Genomic DNA, 27,832 nt, shown 5'->3' on the forward strand with positions numbered 1-27,832 from the left:
TGAGACGTCTCCGCGAGATCCTGCCAGAAGGATGACGACATCAGAGGAGAGGGATCCAATCAACTGCTGATTTCTTTGTTTGAGCCAAATTTGAATATGCATGTAGTACCCTACAGAAAAGGGACCCTGTCTCTGTCTGCCAGTCTCAGTCTCACCTGATTTTGAGGGCACACAAATATTTTCTGTGTCAAGAGCTGAAACCCAGAATTCTGCATTAAATCAAATTGTTTGGAATAAATCATCTGTAAGTAACTTGCCGGCTTCTTTCGTGATCTCTCTCACAACGAACATGCCAATTGTTAGGTTGCACCGTTGCACAATAAGGTAAATATTTAATTCCGTTCATAATATTTACAATTCTCAAATTAACTGTTAATGCTAATATTAGCTCGTAATATTCAAACCTTACAGTATATCTCGAGCACGCCGTGAATATTTGCATTTTCAAATGCAAAATCGTACAAAAGTCTTCCAAAGAGTCCCATCCCATCGCTATTTTCGAACGGGGCTATGGCCCACACAGCAGCGACTCTCTCAATTGCTTTCGCCATATCAGCTTGTCAAGTTGGAGCCTGTTTCTGACCATTTTCTTCAACTTCAACGCTAAATTTCTTTTTCTTTTTTTGTCTCTTTGCTGCGGATACCCAAAGATCTGGCGTTCAGCTGTATCGGTCAGCTTGGAAGAAGTTCTAAATCATACGGGTAGCAATACGATACCAGTACGGACAACCCAACTTTGAGTTGTCCGTACGATGTGTTGGTAACCACAAACAGTGAAATGAAAGCAAAGTGCATCGCTCATTCGGACGTGCTTGCCACCTCGCCGTATCAGATGATGCAACGGTTTGACCCCGATAACTCGCAGCCCGGCAACGCGTACAACAATTTTGACCAGCAGGGAGCATCTCACTGTCGCACAGCGAACACGACTGGATTTCCTGAAACCAAAAATCTCTGAGATGGATAGGAAGAGACATTTCAGGCAGAAGGAGGAACATGATCGTCAAGCTGCCGAAAGACATTTTGATGAGGACGATCCTGTCTACTTACGCAAGACGGCAGGAGAGCACCCCAAATGGATCCCTCTGGTAGTGACACAAACCGACTGGAGCGGTGTCATACCATGTGCAAGGTGAGACTGACCAGGTATACAGGCGCCATGGAGACCAATTGCGCCCTCAATACCCAACGGACATCTTAGATCCTGGACATAAAGAAGCAATTCAGCCAGGCGAGCAGGACAGAGACCTTGAGAACCAGAGTTTGCAGTACCTTCACCACCAGCTTGTGCACCGGGCCCGCCAAAGCCAAAGAGACAGTGGTTTGAGACGTTCAGGACATGAAGCACAATCCCCATTCACGTTCCATAGATTGAATGTGATGTAATTGAAAGATGTTCAGATTGAGTTATTTGAGAAATTGTTATGCGGTATAATGTGTAAGGTCGTGTGAATATAGTAATCTAAATTCATGTTAATGCTGATTGGAATTATAGTTAAGACATTGTTGATGTTACCTTAAAGCTAAAGGGGGAGGTAATTGTAGCATATGTCACACTGCTACGACGAACATGGCGGCACAATAAATATGTTGACAAAGCAAGTCTTCTCCTCTCGTTCCTTTGGACATAACAGTAATGTGGTGTATTAACCACTAAAGTTAATTGTGGGTCGTTTGGATACTTGGAGACCTTGCATTTGTTCTCGACTGCGCTTGCGTGAAATGTTCTTCCTTTTCCCATTTTTGCTTGCGCAAGAAAGTCACGGTCGATATAAATATAATAATCAAAACGCATGTCTCTGCTCTGTCATAGAAGACACCACTGCAGTTATTCAATCTGGCCATCCACACCAAATGAAAGCAGTGCTGAGTAATTCAACATTCAAGCAAACAAAGCAACCCCAAAAAGTGGCTTTAATAGTGAATATTGGGGTTGACACAACCCGCAACACGTCAGAAAGAAAAACTCGTCATCAGTCACAGTGAAGTCATGTAGTCGAGCTCGACACCGGGAACATGAAACCAAGCGTGGAATGGCTTCTCCTCATTTTGCCAGATCTCCAATCACAATCCATGACACGATGACGTCACACGGATACGGTCATGGAACGATAAAAAGACAAGGCGGGGAAAACAAAAGTAAGCAGAAGCCTTGACGAAAGAAGGAATGATTTCCAAAAGTAATTTCCGTCGTGTCTTGGTTCCAGCAAACAGAACCGTTTGTGGGTTTGGAAAACACCTTATCTTGGAGGCGACAACATTGATACCTTTACTTTTTTCCAGGTGTTTGGTCTTGGGGGTCCTTGTTCTGGCCGAGGCCGCCATCGGGGGGAGGCGGCTAGCACGAGACGTCTCATCGCAAAGACAAAGGAAGAAACGCTTCCGCTGCCCCCCACCCCAGCAAGATCACACGCACCGATTTATTATTGCGCTTGTTGGACAAGTCAAATAAGAGTGGGACGTCGGCAACAAAGAGTCGCCCGCAACGACCCAGGATAAAATTGCTCGCTTTAAGCGCTTGGATACGTTGTTGCCGCATCTTCATAGACAAGCTTCGCTTGACTTTGGGCGGAGGTGGGAAGAAGCTGCCAATGTGTGAGTTTTCTTCTAAATAAAGAAGGTGGAGATGGGGCCTCCTCGCCACATTTCAAGCGAGACCAGCACAAGCGTCACACAGGAGCAACTGAGCAATCGGTCCATTCATCCACCTGTTGGTTTAGCGGCATTGACGCACTCGCGTTGGTTGCGGTCACATCCTATACCGCCGCGACTGGCATCTCAAAGAAACGATTGCACCCCCCTTTCACCGGCCATCGCCGAACCATGAGCTATGTTACGTAGCTCAGTTTGTCCCGAAGTTAGACGTCATGCCTTTCCCCAGTTTATTGCTCTGTTCTCTTCTAAAAGAAGTAAATAAAGGACGCAGCGCTGTCCAATCCCTGAATTGGAAGCGAAGAACAGTCAACGTCACAGGACGGGGGGAGTGGGGTGGGATTGTCAGCTTTGCCAGGTGCAAGGCTACTTTTCTCTCGAAAACTAAAACGCAACAGTAACATTTTCAAATGGGAACGCCGCTCATGGCCGAGTCAAAAGGTCGAGTCCGGTGTCATTTTGGCCGTCAGAGGGGGCGACCCTTGACGTGAGCGGCATCGCCCGCCTGCGCCGGAGGCTCTGACGCTCGTTTCTCTTCCGGCCGCCTGTGGTTAGGAGACGAGCTTCCCGGAGTCGCCGCGACCCAGGCTGGCACTGCTGGAGCGGCGGGAGAGCAGCGCGTGGCGGCGGCGGAGGGCGACGTCTCGTTGGAGCAGCCATGCTGGAGCAAAACTTGAACGCAGCCTCTGCTCCCGACCCCACTGGCCATCATCATGGCCGTCTGGCCCTGGCGGTCCCTGGCCCTCGCGTCTATTCCGTACTGTGGGTGGAGAAATGACGTCGTGTCATGCCGGGACCTTCTTGTGATTGTTCTGATTTAAAGTGTTACTTATTTACAACGAGGCATCCGTCAAACGGGGAAGAGGAGAAAAAGAAGAAACAAACGCACCCAGATGAGCAATTGTGTCATAACCACGTCGCCCAGCTGGCAGGCGGCGTGCAGGGCGGTGCCGGTGGGGGTGGGCCGAGCGTTGATGGCCTCCTTGCTGCTGTGGGCCAGCAGCAAGAGGAGGCGCCCCAGGTCTCGCTCGGTCACCGCCGAAAGCAGTCGTGCCGGCATGTCGTCGTCCGCTGGCAGCTGGAGTGGCGGCAAAAACGCCCGCTGTTCATACTTGGCGCGAATCCACGACTCCCTCTCCTCGCTTTCAAAGGAAAGAAAAACAAAGAACTTGTGCCTACTACAGCAATCTTCGAGGAGTAGGCTGGAAAAGGGGGGCACCCTCTATTGCAAGCCAATCCCACAAAGACGAAATACAGCCAAACCTCAGGTGGCAAATTTAATTTGTCGTAATCAAACCCAAGCGTCTGCCAGCCAAGGTCACCCTATGAAACAAATGCAAAGGCAATTCGTTGCCCAATGTCCTACCGACCCGATTTTGATTGTGTCTGCCCAAAAATAAACACGCCGCGCATCAAGAAAGTTGTGAAAAGCCGTTTGGTGCCGATGAAAAGTGCAAGGCCTTTTCATCAACACGAAAAGGCCGAAGCAAAACGTGGCCGCCGGTTACCACAATGTATCTGAAAAGCTACACTGCATTGCCGCGTGCATTTTTGGCGAGTCTCGCTCCTTCCCCCACAAAAAAACACAAAGCAAAACAATCAATCAGCAAGGCTGCACCTGAAGTAATGACGTTTGAAAGGCTTCCCTGTGTGAGGGCGAGCACGTGCACCAACCGTGAGGCGTTGGGGGTGGGCTTGGCCCTGCCCAGCGTGCGGCCCTCCCAGATGCCGTTGGCCGTGTGGTTACCGATAGCGGACAGCACTTGCGTGAGCTCCCCCGGCCAGTCGTCCAGGTCGAGCGAGCGCACCCGGGACAGGTGTGTGCCCAGGTTCCGGTGGATTCCGGAGCACTCGATGCAGATCAGCGCACCCAGGTTGAGACTGGCCCAAGTGGGGTCTTGCGGGGACAAAAGCGTCAAAGCGCGCCTATTTCAACACATTTTGATTTGACCCCATGGGGCACTGTGGCAATTTTTCACAATGACAATACAGTGATACCTCGGTTTACGAAACCTTTGGCTAACGAACTTTTCGGTCTACAAACGTTAAATTTCTGAAAGATCTACCTTGACATATGAACTATTTTTCGCGATACACACAGAGCGCCACAAAGAGTGATGTGTCGTTCGCGAACGAGCCCGTTCTCCTAACAAGAAAATAGCATCCGACTTGTTTTTAATCCTCCATTCCCTGCCCCCAGTCTTCGGTTGAAGCCACGTGATTGGTCAAGAATGCAGCAGTGAAGGGGGGGGGGTTAAACATTAAAGAGACAGGCAGACGACAGAGAGAGTGAGAAAATGGATAGAAAACAGTGAAATTTGGACTCGTTTCAACTTTGATAGTTCAAAGGCAGTGTAGACTGCAAGGTTAAAATATCCCATCAATCAGGCTCCACAAATTACCCGCATAAGCCATCTGTACACTTGATGCAAAAAGCTACCAACCCAGCTAAACAGAACACAATTGATGAGGAACAAGGTAAATCTATTTCAGAGAAAGCACCTACAAGGGTGTTTTAGGCTGATGAAACCGGTCACTAGTCCATCAAGCCATCAACGACCATCACAAAGGTAAATAAAACGATTTTATTATACAGTACAGTTTATTTCTTTAATTATAATACCATAGCACATTTATTATACATAAAATAAGATATATTTTGTGTAGTTTTAAGGCTTATAAATTTAGAAAGTAGAAAATTATGTTTTATGGGAACCTGGGAACGGATTATTCTCATTTTAATGGTTTCCTATGTGAAATTAATTTTTGGGATAAACACTTTTCACCTTACTGTCTGGGAACCAATTAAGTTCATAAGCCAAGGTATCACTGATCATTTAAAAAAAAGAGGAATTATCATCATAACATGTGACATGACTTATTTTGGTCATGTTCAAAAATGAAGAATTCGGTTCAACAGCATTGGAATTTTTTTGAAGGAGAAAAGCTGGACCTGACAAAGGGTGAAATGCTCCGTGAGAGCCTTTCCAGATCAAATGTCGGAAAATTCCTCCTGAACCTGATTTGTACCGACAATCAGCCCAACGAAAAAAGGCTTGTTTTTTTTTTCCTTGCTAACGGCTGTTTTATCTCGAATCACGTCGCGAGCGCACGAACACTCACTTGGCGCTTGGCAGTCCACGCACAGATTGTTGCCTTTGGTGTTTCGGATGGCCTGAAGTGCCACTGCCTCGCTCTGGCTGCTGCGTCGCGCCTGCACGGGAAAACAGACGCACAAGTGCAGGGCAGGGTGGGGCTCAATGAAATAGTGGCTCAATTCTGTTGACGCTCTCGTGAAGACCCAGGAATTATTTCATCGAGGATTCCAATGACGGGCAGTGCTCATGGCCTCCAATAGTAGTTTTGGTCAACCAATCTCGAAGAAGAACAATTGTTCCTGGTTTGTAAGGACTGCGTTGATCCCAACCCAGTGCCTACCCTACAAGTGGACAAGCGTGCCCACCTTGTTTCTGCCACTCTCGCACGACTGCAGGCTGGCCAAGATCTGACTCTCAATGGCCGACACCCACGAGTCCCTCTCTTCCGGACTGGGAGCCTCAAAGTGCCACGTCTGACCCGTAAACGACACGACGAGGAAGTCAGCGTTTTCTTCGTCTGAAAGACAAATGGTGCGGCAGTTAGTGAGCTGTAGCCATTTTTGCCCGCGGACGTCAAACAATGGTCAGCGCAAGCTGGAGGACAAAGATGAGGACCAAAATGAGGACGGAGTCAAACAGAGGAAAGCTCAGCACCAATGTTACCTGTCCTGTTAATGTTTCTCAAGCTACCAAAGTTCTTTAGCTTCCACATTTTGCGCTTGGCTGCGGAGCAACAGACAAACACAGAGGCAGAAGACAAAGCAAAGAGAGACAGAGAGCACAGAGGTTAAGAATGGGCGGAGAAAGCCACTGTCCGTTGGCAAACATTTGAGTGAACGGCCGAGCTGGGGCAGTCATTTTTGGGACAGGAGGTACCATTTGTCTCCACCCAGGGAGACAAATGGGTATTCGCAACTCTGAGCTGGTTCCACAAAGTGCCGGCGGGGCATCGAATGGCCAATGAGAGCCAAATCTCGGCTACTCTCCTGCCCCAACGGATCGAGACGCATGGAGAGGTGGCCGAGGGCGCCCAATTACCTTCGGCCTGCCCAACGACCGCATCTCCTTTTTGATTCATGCTTTTCTTCCTCCTGGTTTTCTTGCGGTCACTCACGGGTGATGACTGGCCGCTGTCTTTTCCGAGAAATGGTCCAGATGCCTTCTCTTGGCCATCTGACAAGAGAGAGTCAGTCAAATCTTTTATCACCAAAGTTTTTGGGCAGAGGTGGCAAACAACAAAGAAGGCGCAGCTCCACTTGGGAATTAGACTGCCTTCGTTTGGAGAGAGAAAAAGAAGCTTGCCATGCATTTTTTTTGTGTGTGTCTTGACACCTCCCGGATAGACTATGTATTGCAATTCACTTCTCCTTGGTGTCCCTCAGAAACTTCTCCACAAACTTCAACTCTGCCAGAATTCTTCAGCCCGGATCATCACCAGAACCTCATCCTTTCACCACATCTCCCCCGTCCTCCAAGAGCTCCACTGGCTCCCGGTCAAATATAAAATCAACTTTAAATTTCTTCTTTATACATTTGGATATATTGGATATTGGATTTGCCTTTATTAGTCTCACAGTGGAGAAATTTACATTTCACAGCAGCAAAGTGATGAAAGGAATGAAAGTTTAAAGCTGTCCATAACCCCCATACCTATCTGACCTTCTTCAAATTTTATTCCCTCTTCTTCCCTTAAATCCTCTTCCTCCCCCCACCTCTCTGCGCCCCCTTCCCCCGCCCCCCCTCCGGCCCGTCTCAGCACGATGGGGGACAGGGCTTTCAGACTCTGGAACTAATTTCCTCCCAACATTCGTAACATCGATTCTCTTCCCACCTTCAAATCCCATCTCAAAACCCACCTATTTAAAATTGCATTTTCTGTGTACATCTTTCTCTTGTTTCTATTTATAATTGTATTTTATTAATTGTATTCTATTTTGTGATTGTATTTTATTTATTATAGTACCTATGCTTGTCTGTGACTGTAAAGTGTCCTTGATAGCTTTGAAAGGCACTTCAAATAGAATGTATTATTATTATTATTATTATTATTATTATTAGCCATCTATGATTTGTGTCAATGATTTGGCCAGGGTATTCATCAAGGGGGAGGATCTGCTGAGCGGCTGCGCCTTCTCGTCAGGAAGAGTATGCGAGTACTGTTTTTGATTGGGAGGATTGTCAGTGCCATTCAACTGTCATCGCTGGACACCACAGGGGCCATTGTGCTTTTTTTGCGCCTGTCATGGGAAGCATTTTTACAGCCCCGCTATGTTCAGCGGATAGGTCGGTACTGTTGGACTCTCTGTGGCTGGATGGATGCTTGCCCGTGAAGAGAAGAAAGGAGCGTCAGCGAAGAGTGCCGACGCGTATGTGGAACTGTCGCGGCATGGAATTGAAGCGGATTTACGTGGGACAGGAGATGTGAGAAAGTCTCTTTGCGTCAATGGATATTACAGCTTTGTGTTTGCTTTCAACATTTAGCTTGTAGCAGACATCATTTCACCATGACGTCCCTGATCCACAAAAGGACGCTTTGATCTTTCCTCTTTCATTTACAACCGTTTCATACAACAAAGAGGGTTCAGAAAATGCTTAAGATTGAATGACTGTCTGTGTCTTTTGTCTTTTGTCACGTTATTTGTTATTTCGTTTTTGACTTCAAGATGGCGCTTTGAGAGGGGCTGCCTTTCCAGTCTTACTTTCATCACTTTAGTGCGGTGAAATGTAACTTTCTCCACTTCGAGACGAATAAAGTCTAATCCAATTCCATTCCAATGTATTTGTTGTTAATTTCCAACATGTAATTTGTTTCACGTTAACTTTGACAGTAAGCTTCAATTGTTGACTATTTCTTGAGGTGCAGCTTCCTGCAAAGCGAATTGAATTCACCTGACAGCCACAGTCCAGTTGGAAGTTGCAAGTCAGGGTGAAAAATTTCAACCAAAAAAGTTCAACAATAAATCAAGTCCTCTGCCATTCGATCTTTGGTCATGTAGAAATGCCCTGCCGCCATTTGTGATACAACAGGAAGACAGAGAGGTTCCTAATACCTGCGCTGGTGCACTCAGCGGCTGCTAAATCCTTGGTGAACCCGTTGATGCCGGAGGAGGCGGCGGCCATAGGCACGGACCCCACAGCCGGCAAGGGGCCCACCGGCGCCACGGCTCTCGGAGGACGCTTGCCGGGAACCTTGACTGTCACGCGCAGCAGATCCATTTCTTTGCCGTGCACGTTTTGCATGTAGTCCTGAAATCCACAATGCAGTATTCAGCCATTTTACTTTGTTTTGTCAAATATAGACAGGTGCATGCATAATACGTGTACAGGGAGAAGAGAATAAAGAAAGTGGAGGATTAAGTACTTGGGGTCAACTGTCCAGAGTAATGGAGAGTGTGCAAAAGAGGTCAAGAAGCGTGTCCCGGCAGGCTGGAACAGCTGGAGAAAAATGTCAGGTGTGATGTGTGATGAAGGGTTTCATCTAGGATGAAAGGAAAAGTGTATATAACGGTGGTGAGACCAGCCATAATGTTTGAACTGGAGACAGTGCCACTGAAGAAAAAACAGGAAGCAGAGATGAAGATGTTGAGGTTTTCTTTGGGAGTAACCAGGTTGGATAGGATCAGGAATGAGGACAACTCATATTAGAGGCTTTGGAGAGAAAGTCAGAGAGGGCAGACTGAGATGGTTTGGACATGTCCAGAGGAAAGAGAGTGACTATATCGGGAGAAGGATGCTGAACCTTGAACGGCCAGGCAGGAGACTGAAAGGCAGACCTAAGAGCAGCTTCATGGATGTTGTCAAAGAGGACATGAAAGTAGCTGGTGTGAGAGAAGAAGATGCACAAAACCAGGTTATATGGAGGACACTAATTCGCTGTGGAAGATGCATAATATGTGTATGTACGCACCCACGCACGCACATTTTTGTCTTTTAAAAGGGGTCGGAGGGCTGCGGTTGTGTGCAGTGTTTTCGACAATTCGAATGGCCGCCGACATGATCACTGCAGGCGAACGTGTCAATTTTTGAGAATGTTAAGGTGAGCAAAACACAGATGCACCGTCTAGGCGGTGTCTCCTTACACTGGAGCTGGAGTGGTAGTAGAGCGAGCCATTTTTGGACAGAGTGACATATTTCTTCTTCCACTCCTTGTTCAGAGAGCTGCCACTCCTCTTCCACAGGATGCTCTGCGCAAAAACAACAAGCCCAAGTGGGCCATCTCTTTGTTTTAGGGTGGGTCACGGCGACAGAACAAAAAGCATGCTCGCAATAGAAAAGCCAACTCGATTCCAATGTCCAATAAAAGACAACCATGGGTCAACCGGGACATCGAGAGGCACTTCCTCGCACAGACGCTCCGAGAAGAACTCCAACATTCTTTTTGGAGTGATTTCTCCACATCTGGGGGTCACCAATGCTTTGGAACCAAGGCAGATCCTTTGAAGCCCAATTCATGGTCGGTCATGACGGCGCCGCTGTTCTTAGCTGAACTCGGTTTAAACATTTGGAGAGCTGCCGACGTTTCAAACATTTTTATCGGCGACGTAAAACGGTTATAATGGATTATTCAATGGATGGTGGTCATCCGCTCAATGAGTGCTGGTCATATCGTGCTGTTTTAACGTCCGGATCACAGGAAGCCAATCGATGACACGCGACACATCGTAGTCGAAAACATTTCCGACGCGACCGCCACTCGTCAACGTTCATTTTGCGGCCGCGCGGAAGCCGAATGGCAGCTGACTTTGGGAGAGGGGCAGGATGGGCCCCCGGACTGAAAGAGACAAAGCTTGGCACCAACCTGTTTGATGGGAACGGCTCGAGTGGCGCTCGCGTCTCCTTTGGCGTCAGCGGCTTGCTTGTCAGAGTCTCGGTTCTGAAAAAAAAAACCAAGATAAACAACCGTTGGAGTATGAGCTATGCCCTTGGAACCTGCCCAAAGCACGACACGTGAACACCGCTGGCATGAAATGAGGACAAAGGAATGAGATGGCGGTGGTGGGCGGACTGACCTTGAAGAGCGAGGGTCTTCGGGGGACCCTTTTGAGGGAACGTGAGCTGCCGCCCCCATCCCCGTGCACCACCCTTGGATCCCTGTGACCGAGCACGGGGGTGGAGGGGAGGGAGCAGGCTTCGCTGCCGCCGCTCACCCTGTCACTGACCTGGGTGGAAAGGTCAGAGGGTGTGGCGGCAGACCATGAGGATGGAGACGCTGAAGGTGAAATGCCACGCGCAACCCCGAGATCTGATGGGCAAAGTACGAGACAGCGGCAAGGCAGGGCCAAACGGACCCACAATAAGGGGAATTTGTAAAACTGCAAACGCATGCGGGTCAACTGCGTTTACGCTTGCAATTTTGTCAGCACCTCCAAAAACATAATTTTGCCGCTGCCCCACGATTTAACTTTCAAAGTGCAGCAAAACTATTTGCCTCAGATCGGCCACTTGGCAAGTGAGTTGCAGATCCCCTCGAATAGTGGCGTGGCTCGAGTCTCGGGTTGGAGCGGTTTGGGTAAAAAGGAAAAAAAAATGAGGGTGCGGGACATCGCGCCATGAGGGGTTCCAACCTGGGCGGGGAAGGAGGTTGATCCCGGCGTGGAACTTCCGGAATGACTGGGAGAGTTGGGGAGAGACTTGCAGGCCTGCAGCGCCGCCTGCTTCTTCTGGGCCACTATTTTCTGGGCAGCTGGAGAATAAAAACCGCGGGGAGGTGTTTCGGAGGGAAGACTGAAGCAGCGTTTGCCGGCTCGGCGGACGCGGACCGGCGTCCGGACTCACCCTCTGAGAACACCCGATCCACATTGAAGCCATAGGTGGCGCAGGTTTCGTAGAAGAGCGAGTGCCGCACGTCGATACACAGCTGGCGAGCTCTTTGTTCCTCAATCACGCGTGGGTTGCTGCTGCTGATTTTATCTAAACATTCATGCCCCCCCCCAAAAAAAAAAACTACAATCTGATTCACCGTCACATGTGCGGGCCAGGAGACCGCTATGTTTTGGTATGACATAGTACTGCTTTTACAAATGAAGTTATAAAATCCAGATTGGAGAAGAACAAAATAGCAGAACGGTGCGGGTGCAAAAGTGGTTCTGCTCAACAGACAAATGTTTATGAGTTTAGATGGCTTCCTGCGATGTCAGCTGGAATGTATGCAGCAGGCCCGAGAAAATGCCAACGCCTTGGGGTGACGCCCGCCCACCCTGGATATCATCACCACCAGTGAAATGAGGAAAGAGCAACTCGGAGGGCTCAGCAAACATGGCAGAGCAATCAATGGACCAGCATTGCATTGGCATGATGGGGCAAGCACCCGCTTGCCAATGGGGAAACGGTGAAGGGGCGGGAATTGGCAGATGGCGTCGAGCATCCACCCCCTTTCCACCGAATGCCCGCTCTCACCTTGAGTTCCGACAACGATGACGGGGACGTCCAGACGGAGCGAGCCCAGCTGGCTGTAGAGCTGGTAAAGCTCCTGGAAGCTGCCTTCGTTTTCCAGACTGAACACCAGAATGACGGCATCCACCCAGCTGCTGAACTGAAGAAGTGGCCGGATGATCAGACAAGGGTTGAGGGGCAAGGGGGCCTCCACGCCGCCGCATGGCTCTCCACAAACCTGCGCATCAGGTGGCCCGCATTCCTCTCGGATCAGTAATAAGTAACTCTGACCGTCCAACAGCACCTCCTTCTTATACCTGCCACCTGACGGAGACAAGTCGGCAAGGATCTCCCACACACACACACACACACGCACGCACACACACACACACACACACACACACCCCTTGAGATTTTGCTTCAGCAGAAATGTATAGCAGAAAGTCGCTCTGTGCTTGCCGTTGGCCTCAGAATGGCTGCAGCTTTTTTATATTGCCAGAATTGGGGAAAATGTGAAAACAACTCGGTTTGTTTACAATCGCATCAGTGCCAGTTGTGAAGAGGAACATGTCATTCCAAAAAAATACTAATAATAAATGGAGGCTGAAAGGGGATCGAGCATTTTTCCATTGCCTGGAATGACCTCAAAACTCATGTGTACCCTTTGGCATTTGACTAAGCATGTTTGGTGCTTTCCACCAACTTTGTGACATATTTATTGCTTCCTAGTTGTAGACATGACAGTGTCTTTGTATGCAGCGATGGCTGTTTGAAAGTGCTCGAGAATCGCAATGAGAAGAAAGGTGCGTCAGCGAAGAGCGCCTACGCGTATGTGCAACTGTCGCGGCTTGGAATTGAAGCGTATTTACGTAGGACAGGAGATGTGAGAAAGTCTTTTTTCGTCAATGGATGCTGCAGCTTTGTGTTTGCTTTTGTAAGCTTTTGTTAAATTGTCGGGATTGTCGGAGTTATATTCAGTGTTGTGCTTGTTTGTGTGATTGGTTGGAGGAGGGCAGGATGTGTTGCGTCCCCGGAAGAGGGTGTGTTCTGCCCACCCTGGCGAGTTCAGAGTTCACGAGACGAGAAGAAAACAAAAAGAAAAAGCTGCATTGAAACAAAGTCTCTTCTTCCTCGGTAATACTTGAAATAGAGCCATCCACACACAAGCAAAAATACGAACCCCTCAACTTCCAATTTGTGGCAGCAGTGTTGGGATGTTTTGTGGAGCTTTTTGACGATTTTTATGTAACAATTTTTTTGCTTGCGAACATCGTGGATTCTTGCGTTCTACTGGATAGCAGCTGCTAGTTGTTAAGTTGTATGAAATTTCCTGTAGTTTGAATTGTTCCCTACCTTCTTTTTGGACACAATTACTACTATCATTTGAGCTCACCATGTCCGATACTGATACTTCCATTAATCAATCCCCTGAAGTGGCTCATTCCACTGCAAATGGTAATCAACTAGGACGCCTCAATATTGATCAACGCAAAAGGGAAACGCCCACTAGCTGATGTTGAGGGGCAGAGCTCAGCTTGTCAAATAACAGCATCAGTCGACAACTTGGGGCCTGATAGTCATGACAATAAGAAGAATATTCACTCAGAACATGTGTCCCCCAACATCTTTTCCATTGTGAATTGCATTGAAATATCTGCCCTCCTTAACACCGGGTCCACGATTTCTATCATCGGTGAGTATTTCAGAGAATCACATCACTCCCAAAGGACCACAAAGTAGCGGCCTACTGTAAAATTAGTACCAACCGGCTATGTTGGTGTTCTGATGCTCAACCTTTCATCTGATGTTGTCGTGGCCCATACTCTCAGCGAGGAACAAAATGGAATGTCTGTCGTTCGTGTTCTTAACACAACAGAAGACATCGAGCTGTACGTCAGTCAACACCTTGGTGAGTTTCATTCAACCTCATATTCAAAAAAGAAGTGGTGAAAATGAAGACGGTGACTGCAACCACACCGTTCCAAAAAGTGGCTGCTGACATATTGGAATTGGCAGTCACCAGGAGTGGCAACCGATATGTGCTAGTAGTTCAAGATTATTTCTCTAAATACATCAACCTCTACGCCATTCCGAATCAAACATCAACAACTGTGGCCAAATGCATCTTTGAGAACTTCATCAGAGAACATGGGATCCAGGAAAATCTTCATACGGACCAAGGACGGCAGTTTGAGTCAGATCTAGTGAAACAACTTTGTGGTCTAAGGGTGAAGAAGACAAGGACCAGCCATATCATCCATAATGTGACGGTATGGTGGAGTGATTACACAGGACACTCATCGACCAGCTCGCCAAGACCCTTCTCCAGCAGTCTGGCCGCCTCAATCAGGCGGTCTTGGCCTATAACCCCAGCCCTCACTCCTCCACGGAATTGACCCCATTTTTCCTGACCCATGTTCGAGAGGCACGGATGCCAGTCAATGTCCTGCTCCCCTCCGATGTGCAGTCTTCAGTTTCCACACCTGCCACTCTAGCTGATTATGCAGTACAATTGACCCAAGCTATAATCTGCCTTCAGGTCTGTGTCTGTGAACAGGAATCAAGCTCATGTGTGCCAGAAACATCACTACGGTCTCCACCACACTCCTTATACCCCACGGGAAAAGCTGTCTCCACACTGGAAGGAGCCTTTTGTGATTCTGAAGTGTATTGGATCTACTGAAGAGAAATCTGGAGTGACCAACAAGATCAAATATCTTTTGGATCCACCCAATAAAGCTCAAACAGTGCACTACAACCGATTACGTCCTTTTCACTCTGATATAAAGACAGTGCCGTTGGATACAACATCAGCACCTGTGGGCCACACACCAAATATACCTCTGGCCATATCAACATTATCAGGTGGTTTACCTTGAAATAGAGCCATCACACACACACAAAAATACAAACCCCTCAATGTACACTCTTAAAATTTAGATTGTAGCAGATGTGCACATTTCACCATGACGTCCCTGATCCACTAGTGTAACTAGCTTTGATCCTCTCCTCTTTGATCTAGAACTGCTTCATACAACAAAGAGAGTGCAGAAAGTGCTTAAGATTGAATGACTGTCTGTGTCTTTTGTGTTGTATGACATTATTTGTTATTTATTTTTAGTTCTTGTTTTGACTTCAAGATGGCTCCGCAAGAGTGTCCGCCTTTGCACCAAGTCCTGTATTTTGTTTTTCTACTTCTTCCTTTCCTTTCATCACTTTGCTGCTGTGAAATGTAAATGTCTCCACTGCGAGACTAATAAAGGCTAATCCAATGCATAAAGGTTAATCCAATGAAATCCAAATATGCTGCAGTTGACTTGAAATGTGCACCACGAAATAAAGTTCCTCTTACCGTCGGCTTTCTCGAGCGCTACATAAGTGCCGGTGATGTATTTGGCCACCAGCGCCGACTTGCCACTTTTCACGCTTCCCAGAATGCCCTGAAAGAAATCAAGAGAAGATTCAAGATCGCCGGCACGCTCTCCACAAAGGCCTCTCGGCTACGCTCCAATCCACGACCTCAAATGCTGAGTTTTGGGATTTATCTTGCATTTGGGAACTTTTCTTAGTTGATTTTCTAGGGGATTTTACCCAGTCTACTGATGGCTTGCGGTCCCACAATCATCTGAAGCAGGATGCTTTTGCACATGATGACATCTGTTCTCATACAGGACCTTTGATTAATTGAAGTCAGAATAATATCCATACATTCATCCATTTTCCGTACCGCTTATTCCTCATTAGGGTCGCGGGGAGAGCTGGAGCCCACCCCAGCCGTCTTCGGGCACTAGACGGGGGCCACCCTGAATTGGTTGCAAGCCAATCGCAGGACACACAAAGACATACAACAATCACGCTACACTCACACCTAGGGACAATTTTGAGTGTTCAATCTGCCTCTCATGCATTTTTTGGAATGTGGGAGGAAACCGGACGACCCAGAGAAAACCCACGCGGGCCCGAGAGAACATGCAAACTCCACACAGGGAGGCCGGAGCGAGACGCGAACCGACGACCACTGCACTGTGAAGCCGGCGTTCTAACCACTACCCGGGCTACAAAGTTTGCCAACGGTCCAGGTGACCCGGGTTCGATCCTTGCTCTCACCCACACATGAGCAGTAATGTAGGTGTGGAGAAAAGGGTCGTCGAAGAGGAGTCACCTGAGCGTCAAGTTTAATTTTAGAAGACTTTACCAACTTGGATCTGTCATGATAATAGTACTAATCAATTATCTTTTGTTTGACAAAGTCAAAGGGATTATTCCCTCTGCTTCGGGGATGCCGTTTTTTGATTTTTAATGTTTTTTTTCTCGAAGATGTGCCATCGCAACATGTGGCCAACGGGGTTGCAGCGAAAGCCTCACCAGTCTCAGCTCCGGAAGGGGTCTGCTCAGGGTCCATTCCTGACTGTTGGCCACGTTCACTGCAGGTGGACATCCAGAGAGACAAAAAGAGTCAGCGAAGCTGCGATGTGACGTGATCTCTTTCGTCACGAGCGGCCCTCGCCGCAGTCTGCGTCAGAGGCACACGTGCGGCCCACTCAATGGCATGAATGACTGTGACCTGTCACAACAGCAGTGGGAGGGGGCGGCAGTGGCGTGTTGGGAGGGGGGGGGTTCCAAAACGCTGTACACAGGGCACAGAATAGACCAACAACCGTTTGTTCTCACAATCACACCCTCACGACAATTTGGAGCATTCCATCAGCCTACCCAAGCCCGTTTGTGGAATGTGGGAGGAAGCGAGAGTACCCGGGGAAAACCCATACCAGCAAATACTTGGGACACTGAGGGGTGGTGGGCTGGGGGCTTTTGGTTATTGAAGAACAAACAAAAACAGGCTTGGGAAAAATCAGAGAGAGGATGTGGACCCTTGTACACCCACATTCTCGGTTTCCTTTCAGTTGTGCAGAATAACTCATTTGCTTCCATTCCCGAATTGATTTGGGAATTGAAAATATGACGTAGAGCCCATTCCCAAATGTGTCCGATAAAGCACTGGCCAGACCTCTGGTAATGTATTTTCTCTTCCACAAGGGGCAGCATTTGCCTGCTTTCCATGTTAGCGCTTTGGCTATTAGCTATATAGAGTTTTGAAAGGCGCTTATAAATGAAATGTATTATTATTGTTGTTATCATCTAGCTATCTATTAGCTATGTAGCTATTTATTAGCTAGCTAGCTAGCTTTCTATTTGTAGTATTTGAGTTACTTCCGGGTTGAGTGAACGCTGGCGCGTGTGGCTGCCGCTGCTCAACCACAGGAAAAACGTATCCTGTGACTGTAAAGTGACAAAGTTGTGAAAGGCGCCTAGAAATGAAATGTATTATGATTATGATCATGATCATGATTATTATTATTATTATTAAAATCCATGTGGTGAAGCAGGAGCCCAAGATAGAAGCCTGCACCTCAGCACCGTGATGTCGACACGCTTTGAGTAAGTTTGATAAAACTTTGATTTCTCTCGGCGGCCAGTCACAGGCCTGAAATGCAAGAAGACCCAAGAAGCACGACTGCACACTATTTGCTCTTCAGTGAGGTTGATTCCTTTGGGGAGGAGGCCGGAGAGCAAGAAAAAAAAAACACACGGCAACAGAACATGAATCAGCTTGGAGCCTTCTTGCACGCAAGCACGTTTGTCTTTTTCTGTTCATTGACGGCAATGGCGTCCACATGGCCATCTCGATGTTGCAGAATAGCAAAGAAATTTGAATTGATTTTGTTCTGGCAATGCAACGTGTGTCACTCTCACTGGCACACAAACAATGACCCCCCCCTGTTTGTTCCCCGCCCATGTGTTTCATCAGACTCTCAGTCGTCCAGCTGGTTGCCATGGCAACCCTTCCACTCTCCTGAAACCACGCCTGCACGTGTGTGCATGAGCGGGCGTGCGCACACTAGTGTGTGTACTGGCATGCATCCGTCTGACGACTTGAGTCAATCCAAAATGTGTAAGCGTGCAAATGCACAATGAGTGAATGAACACGCACACATAAAATTGCGAAAGATTTCTCGCTATTCAAATAGTCGTGAGAAATAGAATGTGACGGAATGCGAGTGAACAGTTGGGCAGAGGGAAGGAAATACATTGCTACCACGAGAGAAAGGAAGCTCCTGAGGGTCAATCTCCCCCTTGATGTGAGTGACGGTACCTCGATGCAACCCTTTCAGCTCAACAAGCTCAAAATCGCTCCGAGCACCAAGACCCAGCTGCCTCACTCATGATAACAGGATAACATTATGATTCGGAGTATTGCTGGGAGCGCCAGTTTTGTGCGTATGCAGATTATCCCTCCAGCGACATGAAATCAGCCCACGCTCTGGGTGGGTTGAAGATGGAGCGGTCGAGACAATCGCATTGCACGTCCCCGTGCGGTTTGCCGGTTATCGGTCTGAATTAGCACCTTCTCGAGAGGAGCCGTGTCACCAATAAATGTCTTGCACGGACCGTTAATGAGACGGTGACGAACGGGGGCCTCCGCCATTGGAATCCGGAGCAGAGTTCCCGCCCTTGTCGCGAAAGGTGGAGGATGGCAAAAGAGTTGTGGTCGTTGCCGGACGGCCACCTACCTTCCTCCTCGCTGGAGTCCCTCTTAATGAAGACCTGAGCGGGCGACGTCACCGAGCCCACCGGGCCCGAATTGCTCTTGGTGAAGATCCCGCTGATGAATTTGAGCATCTTGCGGTCTTTGGAGGTGCCACGCTGGCCCAGCTGGGCCTCGCCGCTCCGTGCCAGGTCCTCGGAAAGGCTGCTCAGGTCACTGTTGTCCAGCGTGCGACTCTTCCCCTTGCGTGGGGCTTTGCCGGCCTGGGCACTCGGTGCGGGTAGAGAGGCAGAACCTGACTTGAGTCTGTTTTTGCGGGGCGTATCTCGGAGGTGCACGGAGGCCCCTCCACCCCCCGTCGCCTCATCAGGCAGGTTCCCCCACGTTCGGGTCCCGCCAGTCTCGGCCCAGGATGCCCTGCAAGAGCCTGTGCGATCGAGACTCTGGACAAAGGTGGGGCTGCGATCCCGCCCCTCCCCCGGGTCCCGGCCACGGGATTTAACGAGACTCGCGGGCCTCTGGCCCGCCGGATGGATAGGAAGCCTCGTTCTGGTCGAGGTGCCAATGACTTCAGGGGTCTCCGTCGGAGGGCTGCTGGTCCAAAAGGGAGGCCCGGATGGCTTCTCCGATTCGGCCAAGTCCGGGTCGGAATACCTTGGAGCCTGGGCCCTCTCAGGTTTTCGCAGCGGTTTCTCGCCGGCAGCTCTGGGGGCAGCAGCCTCTTCTGGTTCCCCGCCGTCGTCAACGGCTTCAGTTGCTTCCACTCTCTTGCCCCAAATGGGAGCCTCGCCCCGCAAGGTTTCTCCAGTCCCACTCGGACTTTTGGCTCCTTGCGGCCGGGGCGAAACAGCACGGAGCGCCCCCCTGTTTTCCTCCACCGCCTCTACCTTGACCAAGGTGAGGGAGATGAGGTAGGTGGTGCGTTGCTGCAGGGAGCCGCCTTCGCCCATGGGGTCCATCTTAGGGTGACGCGCGTCAGATGAGCCAAGAGGGGCTTAGCGCCCTGTGATCCGACAGTGCGACGTAGGCAAAAAACTTGTGGGTGAGGAAATCGGGATCCTCCTCACGCCGACAAAGGGGCGTTGGCCTCATCCATGCCCCAAATCTTCCTTTTTTCCCTTTGTTTGGGCTTTTAATTGAAACCTCAGAGAATCAAGGTAGCCCACCGCTTGCACGTCTCCCTTGTTCCTGCCAAGCCAACCTCTGCCTCGGCGCTCGGCTATCAAGGTCCCTCCGGCTCCACCAACACAGACCTTGTGGCGCTCGTCCCCGTGGCTTCGGTTGAGCCAAAAAAAGTTCCGCTCACGACAAGCATTGCCCAGCGTCGTACACAAAAGGTGCAATCGGCGACAAGGTGCTGCCTTTGTGAGCGTCGCCTCCCAGCAGCACGGCGGGATGCAGTTAGAGATGGTGAGCCTCACAGGTTTGTTGACGGCGGGCTTGATTAAAAAAGGACGGGGGCGGGAAGGACGGCGACAGGGGCAGAGAGGGGAAGAATTCACTGCCGGCGATGCAGAAGCAGTCGGGGGCGATTGCCCATCAGGCCTCTCTCGCCATCCGCTAGGTCGCCCGAGGGCGCATGAGGCGTAGTTGAGCGTGACGACAAGGGTGGGGGGGGGGGGTGCGTTATGAGCCAGGAGGAGCCCGTCCGTCACGCCCGCCGCTCGGAATCTCCATCGGCGCGCTTGCGATGCGCACAATGCCGCTCTTCCTGCGGACAGCGCTTTCTCTCTGCTCTCTCTCGCTCGTCCCTCCTATCCCCAACTCCCCTCCATCTTGGGATTGGCGGTGAAAGGGGGGCTGGGTGTCGTGCTAAATGAGCGCAGGTGCTGGAAAATGTCAACGTGAAAAAGGAGGTGGGGCTGTGCACCCAGACCGAAGGATGGAGAGACGGAATGGTGGCGCTCAAGCCAACCCCCGCCCCCTTCCCCTGGATGTTCCCCATCATGTCTACGTGTGGTTCCATGTCGCGCCTCCTCGACAGGAGGCTCGGCCTGTTTGTTGCTAAGGTGTCACAATCTTCCCGGCAACGGTGGCACAACGCCCTTCTTGTCCTTCCTCCTCTGTTGCCATGTTCTGTACTGCAGCTTTCCTGGGAGTGCATTGATCTGGAGCAGAGTGCCTCCTTGGGCGTGTGTTCAGGAGCAGAGGAGGGAAAAACTCTGCTCTCAGCACGAAGACGGGATTGGACATATTGGACAGCAAGAGTCGAGCTGCACAATGCCAACTAGCAACGCACGTTGACTTTTGTCTGTCAGTCAAAGCAGGTCGTCGGAACGCCGAGGGTGGATCTCTCCACTACGCTTTGTGCGTGTGCGTGTCTGTGTGTGTGTGCGTGTGTGTGTGTGTGTGTGTGTGTGTGTGTGTGTGTGTGTGTGTGTGTGTGTGTGTGCGATTTGTCAAGGATTCGTAGACCTGCACTTCCCTGCCCCCTCCTTCCTGACCAATTGAGGATCCTGAGGTGATCGGCTGACATTCATTTTGACAGCCATGCACAGTGTCTGTCTGTCTGTCTCACCATGAGAGCAGGATCATGCCTGTAAATAGACTAAATTGTTTTGGGTGGGGAGGGTGTGGCAGGGGATGAGTTAGTGTCCATGACATTGTGGAGCCCCCGACAATTTTCATGATCACGCCTGGAGTAAATCCCGCCACAATAAATGAGTAGCGATCAACGGCGGCAGGGTTCCGAATGCAACAGCTGTGATTTCGACGTCAACATTTTGCGACGTGCTTAAATCAGTCAATCACTCAAAACCTGCCGTGGCGCTATAGCTGCCTCACATCCGCAACACAAAGATAAGAAGAAGAAAGAGGACAGAAAAAGGCCAGCATTTCTATTTTTAGTCAATGCCGTTTGAAACCAACAACATGTGCATGTGACGACCTGGCATTACAAAATGAATGGGAACAAAACGCTTTGAGGTGACATCGGAGGACCATCATTTCAATCCGACGGCCCAGCTGATCGCTGCCCCCCTCCCTGCCGCAGTTTGCCCAGTGACGACTCTCACTGAATACACAACAGCCAACAACCGCCGTTGGGGCCCAAAGGTGGCTTGCTTCAGATGGACGCCAGACGCAAACGTGCAAAATTGGCAACAACAAAAAAACAAGCATTCAAACTGAATTTCACAAGGCCATCGGCAGGAAAAGGACAACATTCAAAAGTGGCCCGGATCCGGCGCAGGACAAACAATCAGAATCAGAAAACATTTATTTGTCCCACAATGGGGAAATTTGCAGTCCACAGCAGCAATTTGAAAGGAGATGGGGTGGGGTGTGGGGGTGAAAGGACAGAAAAACAAGATATTCTCCGTACAAAAGTGAAGGTTTCTGACGTTTCGCCTCCTATCCAAGAGGCTTCGTCAGCGAACTAAAGTCTGACTGGTCGTATCGGCCCCATTTATATATCCCTAATGTCCAGACCTGGTGGCGCCGGACACAGCTATGATAGGTCCCTACTCTCAGGTTGGGGGGGGGGGCGCGGGACCCCCCCCTGTGGCCCCACTGATTGTTCCTACATTCCTGACTAACGATTGGCCTATTTTCATTCTTACAATGTATGGAATAAACTACATTACTTTGTTTTTCAAAATTAGTGCATCCAAAAGATAGGCTACCAAATGAAAAACAAAGTAATGTAGTTTATTCCATACATTGTAAGAATGAAAATTGTAAAGAGCAGTACATTGGGGAGACTCAACAAATTCTCAAAAAAAGACTTTATCAACATTGCAGGGATAATACTAGTGGGCCTCAATCGGCAGTACATTTGCACCTAAAAGCTAGCAACCACTCATTTGACGACAATGAGGTTAAAATCTTAGCGAAAGAACATAGATGGTTTGAAAGGGGGGTAAAAGAGGCGATTCTTATAAAACAACAAAATCCTTCATTAAACCGGTCTGGTGGTGTGAGGTTCAATTTGGATCGTTCATACAATAGCCTGCTCAGGCAAAACAGGTTAGGCAACTTTCGCAATGCTGATGAGGGTCGTTATGCTGATGAGGTGATACCGGGGGGAGTGGGGGTAATAGGCCAATCGTTAGTCAGGAATGTAGGAACAATCAGTGGGGCCACAGGGGGGGGTCCCGCGCCCCCCCCAACCTGAGAGTAGGGACCTATCATAGCTGTGTCCGGCGCCACCAGGTCTGGACATTAGGGATATATAAATGGGGCCGATACGACCAGTCAGACTTTAGTTCGCTGACGAAGCCTCTTGGATAGGAGGCGAAACGTCCGAAACCTTCACTTTTGTACAGATGACGGCTGAAGAAACCTTCTCATCGATGGACCACTCCTGTACGACTGAGAGCTTACACAGACGAAGATATTCTCCTCTTCTTCTTTTCCTTTCGGATTTTCCCCTCAGGGGTCGCCACAGCGAATCAATATCCTCCATCTATCCGGTTTTGTGCATCCTCTTCTCTCACACCAGCTACCTTCATGTCCTCCCTGACCACATTCATAAACCTCCTCTTTGCTCTTCCTCTCGGTCTCCTGCCTGGCAGTTAAAGGCTCAGCGTCCTTCTCCCAATATAGTCACTCTCTCTCCTCTGGACATGTCCAAACCATTTCAGTCTGGCCTCTCTGACTTTCTCTCCAAAGCCTCTAATATGATTTATCCCTCTAATGTACTCATTCCTGATCCTATCCAACCTAGTCACTCCCAAAGAAAACCTCAACATCTTCACCTCTGCTACCTCCAGCTCTGCTTCCTGTCTTTTCGTCAGTGGCACTGTCTCCAGTCCAAACATCATGGCTGGTCTCACTACTGTTTTATACACTTTTCCTTTCATCCTAGCTGAAACCCTTCTATCACAAATTACACCTGACATTTTTCTCCAGCCGCTCCAGCCTGCCTGGACACGCTTCTTCACCTCTTTTCCACACTCTCCATTGCTCTGGACAGTTGACCCCAAGTACTTAAAATCCCCCACCTTCTTTATCTCTTCTCCCTGTAGCATCACTCTTGCACTTGGATCCCTCTCATTCACACACATATATTCTGTCTTGCTGCGACTGATCTTCATTCCTCTCCTTTCCAGGGCATATCTCCACATCTCTAGTTTCTCCGCCACCTGTTCCCTGTTCTCGCTACAGATCACAATGTCATCTGCAAACATCATGGTCCAAGGAGATTCTTGTCTAACATCGTCTGTCAGCCTGTCCATCACCATAGCAAATAAGAAGGGGCTCAGAGCTGTCCCCTAGTGGAGTCCCACCTCCACCTTGAATTCCTCATTCATACCGACAGCACACCTCATGTCTTGCACCGCTCTGACATACTTTTCCGTCACTCCAGACTTCCTCATGCAATTCCACAGTTCTTCTCTGGGCACCCTGTCATACGCTTTCTCCAGATCTACAAAGACAAAATGCAATTCCTTCTGACCTTCTCTGTACTTCTCTATCAGCATTCTTAAAGCAAACACTGCATCTGTCGTGCTCTTTTTTTGGCATGAAGCCATACTGCGGCTCACAAATGTTCACTTCTACTCTTAGTATAGCTTCAACTACTCTTTCCCAGGGTTTCATTGTATGGCTCATCAACTTTATTCCTCTGTAGTTAGTACAACTCTGCACACCTCCTTTGTTCTTAAAAATGGGCATGAGTACACTTCGTCTCCATTCTTCAGGCATCTGTTCCCCATCTAAGATCTTGTTGAATAACCCAGTCAGGAACACCAAGACACTTCCATACCTCGATTGGTAAATCATCAGGCCCGAGTGCCTTTCCCCCCTTCATCCTCTTCAGCGCCCTCCTCACTGCATCCTTGCTAATGCTTGCTACGTCTTGGTCCACAACAGTCACGTCTTCTACTCTTTGTTCCTTCTCATTTTCTTCATTCATCAATTCTTCAAAGTACTCTTTCCATCTTGCCATCACACTACTGGCACCTGTTAACACATTGCCATCTCTATCCTTAATCACCCGAACCTGCTGCAGGTCTTTACCATCTTTGTCTCTCTGTCTTGCCAGCCGGTAAAGATCAGTCTCACCTTCCTTGCTGTCCAGCCGAGCATACAAGTCATCATAGGCCTCTTGTTTGGCCTTTGCCACCTTTACTTTAACCGTGCGCATCTCCTTGTACTGCTGTCTACTCTCGTCCGTCCTCTCAGTGTCCCACTTCTTCTTTGCTAACCTCTTTCTCTGTATACACTCCTGCACCTCCCCATTCCACCACCAAGTCTCCTTATCTACCTTTCTTCCACTCGATACAGGGTACTTTCCGACCTGTGTCTCTTATTAGGTTTACTGTAGTTTGCCAGTCATCTGGAATGACCTCTTGCCCACCCAGTGCTTGTCTTACCTCTTTCCTAAATGTCATGCAACACTCTTCCTTTTTCAACTTCCACCATTTTGTCCTCACTTCAACTTTTGGTTTCTTCATCTCCCTCACTGCCAGCGTCATCCTATACACCACCAACCTATGCTGTCTGGCTACACTTTCACCAACCACTACTTTGCAGTCACTGATTTCCTTTAGATGGCGCCGTTGACACAAAATGTAGTCTACCTGTGTACTTCTGCCTCCACTCTTATAGGTCACCCTATGTTCCTGTCTCTTCTGAAAGAACGTATTCACAATAGCCATTTTCATCTCTTAGCAAAGTCAACCACCATCTGTCCTTCAGCGTTCCTCATCTCGAGTCCAAACCTGCCCATCACCTCCTCATCATCTTTCCTGCGCCAACATGTCCATTGAAGTCTCCACCAATTACAACCCTCTCACTTCTCGGGATGTTCTGTATGACTTCATCCAAGTCCAACCAAAATTTCTCCTTCTCCGCCAGCTCACATCCTACTTGTGGGGCATACTCACAAACAACATTGAACATCACACCTTCAATTTCTAGCTTCAGACTTATCATTCTATCTGATAGTCTTTTTACTTCTAAGACATTCCTAACAAACTCCTCTTTTAAGATAACCCCCACTCCATTTCTCTTTCTGTCTTCACCATGATAGAACAACTTAAACCCCGACCCTAAGCCTCTAGCCTTGCTCCCTTTCCACCTGGTCTCCTGGACACACAGTATGTCTACCTTCTTTATCTGCATCATTTCAACCAGCTTTCGACCTGTCATTGTTCCTACATTTCTACTCTTAGTTCTATACTCTTTGCGTTCCATTTCTATCTTTTCCTCCGGGCACACCTCCCTCCTATCCTTCTTCGACCAACAGTAGTCAATTTTCCACTGGCACCCTGAAGGTCAACAGTACCAATGGCAGCCATGGTTAACCCGGGCCTCGACCGATCCGGTATGGGATTTAGAGGTTTGATTCGCATATTTGTTTTGGCAAATGTTTTTACGTCGGATGCCCTTCCTGACACAACCCTCTGTATTTATCTGGGCTTGGGACCGGCACAATAAGACACTCGCTTGTGCCCCCTTGTGGCTACATTAAAAACAAGATATTCTAAGCATAGTAAAATAAAAACGTCAGCAGACTGAGATGTATACTGTAAATGTGCAAAACCGTTTCATAAAAAACTGTACATAGTGCAAGTATCAAGAAAGTCATATTGATATATGTAGCTGTATTGCATCAACCCATATTTACAGTACAAGTGTCCAGTTATTTTTTTGACATGTGATGATTGAGAATTGAGAAGCCTGACAGCAGTCGGTAGGAACGAGCGGCAGTACCTCTCCTTCTTGCAGCGCGGGTGGAACAGTCTCTAGCTGAAGGAGCTACCCAGTGCTGTCAGGGTGGGCAGGAGGAGGTTCGAGGGGCTGTCTGTCATAGCTTTTAGTTTAGCAAGCGTCCGTTTGTTGCCCACCTCCACCAGAGAGTCCAGCGAGCAGCCCAGGACAGAACTGGCCCTTTTGACCAGGCGCTCCAGTCTTTTCCTGTCCCGGGTGGTGATGCTGCCTGACCAGCAGACAATTCCATAGTGGAATCAAATCATCAACAACAAAAAACGTCATTTGTGGTCGACGGTTGAGCAAATCCGGCTCGCAGCACCGCAGAGCTGCGGGGTTGTATTCTGGCTCCGGGGACTCCGCTTTCCTTCCATATTCCCCAGAACATGCCTGGCATCTTCGGGCAAGTTATGATCGTTGTCACGATTTGCAAGGTGTTGATGGTGGTGGACCCCAAACAAGCAGGTAGGCAGGAGGAGCAGGATGTATTTGATGAATCGTATTGGGTGGGTCGCTTTCGCTTGTGGCCACGCCCAAAGCCTTGGAACGCACGTGGCTCTGCCCGATGCCTCGCGGGACGGGATTTCTACGTCTATGCACTCGTATATTCGTTGGTCATTTGAAATAAAATGGTTTACTGGGACGACAAAGAGCTGACGGCTGGCACTGACACACCCAACTCGTATCTTCAATCGGCATACCTGTCAACCTTGGCTAGTAGCTGCTCTTATAAATGATAACAATTCCCTTATAAAAGTTGCAGCACGCCGTATATCATTTGAAATGCTAAAAAAAAAAACGCGAACACTAGCGGAAATGCAGACAGATCATCGCACATGCGCACGGTATGCTTTTATTAATCTGACCATATGCAGCTATAAAAAAAGTATACGATTGAGATTTACTTTTGCTGGTTTGCCGTGACAATAAGTAGCGATCGGCGGCTGCATTGTCGCTAGCTACCAGCAGTCGAGAAGAACTGGATTTGAGCCAAAATGGTCTTTGTAAGAACGGTTCACATTTCCCCCCGTTTCAAAGTTGTAGTACATTGTTTGAAATGCTTAAAAAACACAAAATGTGGGGGAAATGTATACGTTGACAGGTGTGGATTGGATTTGTTCTGCATTGGATGCACCCTTCACAAAGGAAAAGAAGAGAACGCTGGTGTGTGTGGCTGCGCAGCGGCTGGCAGGCAGGAAGTGGTTAAGCCGTTCATCCCCCCCCCCACCTGCACCCTTCCGCTGCTTCTTGAGGTTGTCGCCTTTTCCACAGGCAAATTAAAACCGAATTGCAACAAGATGGCCGACTGGAAAGCACTGAAATGGAGCAATTCAAAAATATGTGTATGGAGGAAGCAATGGCTGCCAGGACGGGCAGAAGAAGCTCGGCCGCCAATCTTCAAATCAAACAGGTCGGTGTCATACGCGCAGCCCGCGACAGATGCGAGGCCGTATGCGGGGAAGCACGACCTGCAGTCCATGGCCACACATTTACATGGGACAGTACC

General features: G+C 48.9%; 1 protein-coding gene across 1 annotated transcript; it reads right to left on the reverse strand.

Annotated features, from left to right (window-relative positions):
• Nucleotides 1-1,898: 1,898 nt before the first annotated feature.
• Nucleotides 1,899-20,409, reverse strand: agap2 (ArfGAP with GTPase domain, ankyrin repeat and PH domain 2). The gene is given in 19 exon segments (XM_089005107.1): nucleotides 1,899-3,271; nucleotides 3,274-3,412; nucleotides 3,542-3,794; nucleotides 4,327-4,549; nucleotides 5,776-5,866; nucleotides 6,116-6,267; nucleotides 6,414-6,473; nucleotides 6,789-6,923; nucleotides 8,801-8,996; nucleotides 9,830-9,934; nucleotides 10,549-10,623; nucleotides 10,760-10,909; nucleotides 11,315-11,433; nucleotides 11,526-11,660; nucleotides 12,147-12,282; nucleotides 12,361-12,446; nucleotides 15,475-15,562; nucleotides 16,488-16,546; nucleotides 18,695-20,409. Coding segments are annotated over 19 exon segments (3,204 nt in total). The 5' UTR covers nucleotides 19,629-20,409; the 3' UTR covers nucleotides 1,899-3,203.
• Nucleotides 20,410-27,832: the final 7,423 nt, after the last annotated feature.

The sequence above is a fragment of the Hippocampus bargibanti genome, linkage group LG01 (assembly GCF_051943395.1).
Source record: "Hippocampus bargibanti isolate YZ-2025 linkage group LG01, ASM5194339v1, whole genome shotgun sequence".
Taxonomy (NCBI): Eukaryota; Metazoa; Chordata; class Actinopteri; order Syngnathiformes; family Syngnathidae; genus Hippocampus; species Hippocampus bargibanti.